Source organism: Triticum urartu, unplaced genomic scaffold (assembly GCF_003073215.2).
Source record: "Triticum urartu cultivar G1812 unplaced genomic scaffold, Tu2.1 TuUngrouped_contig_6305, whole genome shotgun sequence".
Lineage (NCBI taxonomy): Eukaryota > Viridiplantae > Streptophyta > Magnoliopsida > Poales > Poaceae > Triticum > Triticum urartu.
Genome location: NW_024117057.1, coordinates 1 through 6,744, shown reverse-complemented (window position 1 = coordinate 6,744; position 6,744 = coordinate 1). Strand labels below are relative to the sequence as shown.

The following is a 6,744-nucleotide window of genomic DNA, read 5'->3' as shown; positions in this document are numbered from 1 at the left end:
TCAAAATCCTACGAATTAAAGAGGTCCTTGATAGCGCGGGAAAAACAAAGGAATTCTACAAAGAGGTTTGAGTGGATGGACATTATCCTCCAAAATGTAGTACAGATAGATCCTATGGACAAATTCCTAAGGATGCCAATCCTACGAATGAAACGAGCATCACAGTAAAAATTCCTAAGGATTCAAATCCTCCAAAAATGCAATGCAATCCCTTTGAATCAAAGGAGCCCTTAATACCTTCAAATTCCTTCGAATGAGTGGAGGAATAGATTAAATAATTCATGGGCCCTTTCTGACGTGTGATGATGTAACAAAACCCTTATATCATCTTGATCAACGATTTTTTAACTTTTTTTAGGTGTTAGTTTTGAAATAAAGAGAGATTAGAACATATAACCATCGTCTTCATTTTGTTTGTTTTCGAGAGAAGGAGCCGGCATATCACGTTGAGATTGACGAAGTCATCAAAGGTGTGGCGTAGTCGATAGGAATATTTGCTTCCGTTAAATGCACATTGCCGAAAATTTTGAATTAAATCCGAAAATAGCTAGCACCAAGATCGAAGATATCTCTGTCCAACTAACTATCCAACCACAGATTGGTTTGCTTTATTTCTATTATTAATAGGTCTAATCAAGAAAAAAAATAACTGTAGTTTAGTGACCCTTTTGATAATTTGCCTTTGTTACATTGATTCGGTTCCATTTCCCACAGTCGAGTCGATCTAAGCCTAGCGGAACTCGAGCCGTCTCCCGCCACGAGCCCTTTTGCCACATATGAGATCGCTGTTCAACCCACTCCCAACCGCACCCTCTCCTCGCAACCTTCTCCCGCCTCAGCGACGATGGCCCCCTCCCGGCCGCGCTCGCGCTGCTCCCCGACCTCACCGCGGCCGGCGTCCGCGCGGACCCCATCTCGCTCTGCCGCCTCATCAAGCTCTGCGTCCGCCACGGCACGGCCAACGACGGCCGCCTCATCCATGACCATGTCTCCCGCACGGCCAACAGCGGAGGAGAAGCGCCCGACACCGGCCTCTTCGTCTCCAACTCTCTGATCTCAATGTACGCCAAGTTGGGCTTGCTCCACGACGCGCTCGAGCTGTTCGGCGAAATGCCTCACAGGAACGTCGTCTCTTGGACGACCGTCGTGGCGGCTCTGGCCAATGCCGGCGGGAGGAAAGAGGAGGCGCTCAGGTTTCTTGTGGACATGAAGAGGGACGACGTGGCTCCCAACAGTTACACATACTCTAGTGTTCTTGGTGCCTGCGGCACACCTGGGGTGCTCGCTGCTGTGCACGCGAGCATTGTTAAGGTCGGGCTGGATTCGGATGTGTTTGTGCGGAGCTCCTTGATTGATGCGTATATGAAGCTTGGAGATTTGGACAGCGGGCGCGGGGTCTTTGACGAGATGGTCACCCGTGATTTGGTTGTGTGGAATTCGATCATCGCGGGGTTCGCACAGAGTGGTGATGGTGTTGGGGCCGTAGAATTGTTCATGAGGATGAAGGAGTCTGGTTTCTCAGCTAACCAGGGTACCTTGACCAGTGTCCTCCGGGCGTGCACAGGGATGGTCATGCTCGACTTGGGAAGGCAGGTACATGCTCATGTGCTCAAGTATGAGAGGGACTTGATTCTGCACAATGCACTTCTGGACATGTACTGCAAATGTGGGAGCTTGCAGGAGGCAGACGCCTTGTTCAGCAGAATGCCTCGTAGGGATGTGATCTCATGGAGCACCATGGTCTCTGGTTTGGCGCAGAATGGGAGAAGTGTCGAGGCGCTGAAGGTTTTCGACTTGATGCAATCTGAAGGACCTACACCAAACCATATAACAATGGTTGGAGTTCTGTTTGCATGCAGTCATGCTGGCTTGGTGGAAGATGGTTGGTATTACTTTAGGTCCATGGAGAAGCTCTTTGGCATTCAGCCTGAGAGGGAGCATTGCAACTGCATGGTTGATCTCCTTGGTCGGTCAGGGAAGCTTGACGAAGCTGTGAAGTTCATCAGTGAGATGAACTTTGAGCCGGACTCGGTCATATGGAGAACTCTTCTTGGGGCATGCAGAATGCACAAAAACGCTAACCTTGCAGCATATGCAGCAAGAGAGATCCTTAAACTTGAGCCGGAAGACCAAGGTGCACGCATATTGTTGTCAAATACATATGCTGATTTGCGACAATGGTTAGATGCCGAGAAGTCATGGAAGGTGATGAGAAACCAAGGGGCCAAAAAAGAGCCCGGGCGCAGCTGGATCGAGCTGGGGAAACAAGTCCATGTGTTCATTGCTGGTGAACTGTCACACCCATGCTCAGCTGGCATAGTTCAGGAACTGAACCGACTAATCAGGCTGGTCACAGACCTCGGTTATGTCCCGCTGACAGAGTTTGTGCTGCAGGATCTTGAGAGCGAGCAGAAGGAAGATCTGCTGAAATATCACAGCGAGAAACTGGCTGTTGCATTTGCAATGATGAATTCAATGAAGGGGAAGCCTGTAAGGATCATGAAGAACCTCAGGATCTGTGGTGACTGCCACTCATTCGTGAAGCTCGTCTCCAAGAGTGAAGGCAAGGTGATCATAATCAGGGACCCGGTCCGGTTCCACCATTTCCAGGATGGAGTTTGCTCATGTGGCGACTATTGGTAGAGAAGGTAACACACACTGGCAAGGCTCCTGTGGCGACTAATGGCTTGATCACAAGTTGTTACAACTTTTTCTTTGCAACTCAGATGCTTAACCACATTTATATTAGTATCTTGTGAAAGAAGAGTAAGACTAGTACTATATACAATTTTTTTGTGAGGGAGCAGTACCGTATACCAGCAGTCAAAAGAACAAAGATAAAGGAGAAAAAAAAAGGTAAGAAAAGAAAAGGAGAAAGAGAAAGAGGGGCAAGTGAGCAAAATAGCGGCCATAAAGAAGCCCACTGGGCCGTATCTCTTTCCCAGCTCATCCGCCTCATCCAAGCACGCAAAGCCGAAACAGAACAGGAAAGAAACGCGCCCAGGAGGGATTCCGGCGTCCTCTTCTCGCAAGCCCTAGAAGCCATGGTCCGTGGAGGCCGCAGGTGACCGGCGCCGGTAGCAAGAGGCGCCAGGAGGAGTGGTGGTGGTTGTTGAGGCGCGGCAAGATGTCGGTGCGGATAAAGGCGGTGGTGGACAGGTTCGTGAAGGAGCTCAAGGAGGCGCTGGACGCGGACATCCAGGACCGCGTCATGAGGGAGCGCGAGATGCAGAGCTACATCGAGGAGCGCGAGCGCGAGGTCGCCGAGCGGGAGGCCGCGTGGAAGGCCGAGCTCCCCCGCCGCGAGGTAACGAGTCCCCAAATCCGATTCATGGCTCGCTTAATTCATGCCCCCCGTTCCGTCCTCCCCTGCCACCCTGATCAGCATTCTGCATCATCTTTTGCGCGATCGAGAATGAGGGAAATATGTATGCCGCAGCGGCAGCTTGGTTTGTGTTTCAGTGTACTATTCATTATTTTTGACTCTTGATACTCCCACGGTATCACAATTCTTGCTCGAAACGTGAGCTTTTCTTGATGGTTTCGTGTCAATGTCTTTCAGTTTCTTGTGATGTTAAACTGCAGAAGTACAATGTAAGAGATTATTGCTTGTTTTATGCCGTAGTATCCACAAGGGCGTCAGGGGAATAAAGTTGGCCTCTTCAGTTACGTAGAGAATATAGTCAATCGTAGAAAGGTGACTTACAGGTGAAGATAAGAATGTAAGATACGTCTGAGAAGCATTGGTCCTCAGGTGGTCATGTGTGACTAGAATAGAGCATATCAGACTAGCATTCTTTGTGCTACAAGTCATGGTTTTCCTTTTCTGCTGCATGTACTCTGTAGTACCTTGTTGCTTCGTATTGTCTAACTTCATTATCAGTTGTCAGATCTTTATGATTGTGCATGTAAATATGGTTACTTAGTCCAGAAATTATATACCTATTCAAGTAATGTGTGGTAGTTGAGTCTTGGTGAGACTCTTCTACGGAAAGATATAAATTGATAGCTAGGAGACAAATGCACTAGATATGGTCCTAGTTTTGGCAATACTCTACAGTGTGAGATGCACAACACAAGAAAATGACACTGCAACGTATGAAGCACCTCCTCTGTGTACTGGGTGTGTGGGATTGGTAGAGGTGACAAGATAGATTAGGTGGAGGGAGGTGACAAAGCGGGGATGAACATGTGTACCCTCCTTGGGCTACACCAATCCCATTTTTGGTACATTATCTCATAGACTCATACACCCTAAGGCCCTGTTTGGTTTAGCTTTTATCGACGGATTCCGCTGCCGCGCAGCAGAATCTGAACCAAAGGGCAAACCCAGCAGAATTCGATTTCAGAAATCCGCTGCCAAAATCTAAACCAAAAGCGAAAGCAGCCCATGACGTGCTTTTCAAAATCTAATTCCGCTGCGGGCAAAATCTGAAAAAGCTGTATCAGCTGGTTTGTCAAATGACCTACATGTTTTTTACATCAGATTTTTCACAGCCATTTTTCCACAGCAGATTTTTCACAGCTGCTTTTAGAAATCCACAGCCGAACCAAACAGGGCCTAACAGTTGGTAGGCTAGCTCTCTTCGTGAATCTGACCAGTTAATCATTTAATTAGAAAGTTAGGTTAGACAACCTCATTACAAAATTGTGCTATGCATTCTGTTCTTGCCGTTATTATTTTGGCTATTATTTTCCATGGTAACTAGTAAGTGCCAACATAAGATGCAGATCTACCTAAGTTGCTTGCTGACTACTAACTTAATGAATTTGATATCATTATCTTGCTTGCTTAGTTGGTGCTTCTCCAATTAAGTATCCGTATAGTTTGTTGAGCACATATTCACAGGTTGTAATCATAATGAACAAACAGTAGCTTTGCGGGTGCACCAGAAGATTGTCTCCTGAGATCATAACCTAAGAGCCAAAACTGAATCATAACCTGAGCTCATGAAAGTTGAAACGTGGTGATGAGGTCTTCAAACTAACAAAACATCAAATCGATATGGTAATTTCCAATTAGAGCAAACCATAGTGTGTAGTAAACTAAATATTTTCTCTATCAAAATCATCGAAAGATGCCAACAGGCTAACGTTTCTTATGTTATCATTGCTTCGTTTCTTTAGGGAATGTCATTATTGCTTCGTAGTTCATCATGCTTTGGGGACATTTAACATGGCATGCTGCAATCCTCCTTTTGCAGGCTGAAATTGCGCGGCAAGAGGCAAGGCTTAAAATGGAAAGGGAGAATCTGGAGAAAGAAAAGAGTGTCCTGATGGGAACTGCTTCGAATCAGGATAACCAAGACGGAGCCCTTGAGATCACAGTCAGCGGTGAGAAGTATAGGTGCCTGCGCTTCTCCAAGGCGAAGAAGTGAGGTATGAGCTAGGGGGCGCCAGTAGTACACCGTTATTTTAAGCCTTGCACCTGATCCAAATTGGAGCAGCACAAGAAATCCCCATGTGTCCCCTACCAAGTAAAGGATTCTCCTTTGATCTGTTTGTTAGGCACCGCTGCCTCCTTCCTGTTCCCAAATAATCAGGTGATTGAACGCCACATGAGATGATGCCTGCCTGCCTGCCTGCCGATCGAGTGCAGTAACATGAATGGCTTCCAATTATCGTCACAGCACAGGAGCCATGTTAGGTCCAGCTTCTGATTGCCAGCGTCGGTTCACTTCGAAAAAACAATTAAGGACATTGCTTTTCTTTTCTCTTCCCTTCAGAACTCGGGGCTGGAGCTACCTGTTCTGCCCCCGGTCAATAAGTTTTTGGTTCCAATTTTCTGTCCAAGATTCAGTTGTGCTCCTACAATTTAATTATTTTCACGTGGCCCTGATTAGCATCTGGACACTCAATCATTGTGCGGGATTCATGGATAATCTGCACGGGGTCACCGTGTTAGTGATAATAATTTCTTGTTAACTGGTCAACCTAATGAGAAGTCAAGACTCTTAGTGATAACTTACCTGAGGCTCAGAGTGGGAGCTAAGGCCAACTCCACCGCGCGACTTCAAACGGACGTCTGTTTTGTCCGGATTCTGTCTGTTTGGGTAGGGCGATGGGGTCGTGTCCGGACCTGTCCTGGGATGCGGTGGCCGTGCGCCTAGCGCGCGGACGCATCCCGACCGCATCCTGTCCACGTACATTTTTCTTTGCAAGTCCTTAACTTTTTTCATCATTCAGTTTCGGTACATGAAAAATACATCATCACATTTTGACTAGTAAAGCAAGAAAAAAAAAAACAAGAACAACAAGAATATATTTTAGAAGATACCCAACTTTCATAACTGCTCCCTTGAGTTGGGTTAGGGCCTTCTCGATGCACTCATTGTTGATCTGTGGAGGAGGCTCGATCTGGCATTCTCCTTTCTTCTTCAAGCCAGAAGTCAATGTTGCTTCCTCACACCTAGTCTCATGTCTAGCCTCTAATCTAGCAACAAGTGCACTTGTCTCATCTACAACCTCTATGCTAGCTAAAAGTGCACGAACATGTACTAAATTTCGCTCTTCAATATATGGATGTACTCTTTTTCCCAATACCATAACTTGCATCCATGCTACACAATAAAATTTGTAGTTAGTACAACTAGTCAAAACTAGAGCACAAACCCAAGCTAAAAAGAGCACATACCCCATCATGTAAGCACTTGATGAACACCCATCCGGGATGTACCGGCGTTGTAGACACGCGGCGCACGACCATCCTTGGGCAGTGGTCGCACTTAATGAGTGGCAACGGTG

General features: G+C 46.8%; 2 protein-coding genes across 2 annotated transcripts; both read left to right on the top strand.

Annotated features, from left to right (window-relative positions):
- Positions 1-781: 781 nt before the first annotated feature.
- On the top strand, positions 782-2,715 carry LOC125530424 (pentatricopeptide repeat-containing protein At2g03880, mitochondrial; the record flags this gene model as incomplete). Its single annotated transcript, XM_048694826.1, has 1 exon — positions 782-2,715. A coding segment is annotated over one exon (1,862 nt), but the record flags the coding sequence as incomplete, so codon positions are not given.
- A 205-nt stretch (positions 2,716-2,920) lies between these two features.
- LOC125530425 lies at positions 2,921-5,834 on the top strand. The gene is made up of 3 exons (XM_048694827.1): positions 2,921-3,307; positions 5,205-5,379; positions 5,509-5,834. The coding sequence occupies exons 1-2, from the start codon at positions 3,128-3,130 to the stop codon at positions 5,376-5,378; spliced, it is 354 nt and encodes a 117-aa protein (XP_048550784.1). The 5' UTR covers positions 2,921-3,127; the 3' UTR covers position 5,379; positions 5,509-5,834.
- Positions 5,835-6,744: the final 910 nt, after the last annotated feature.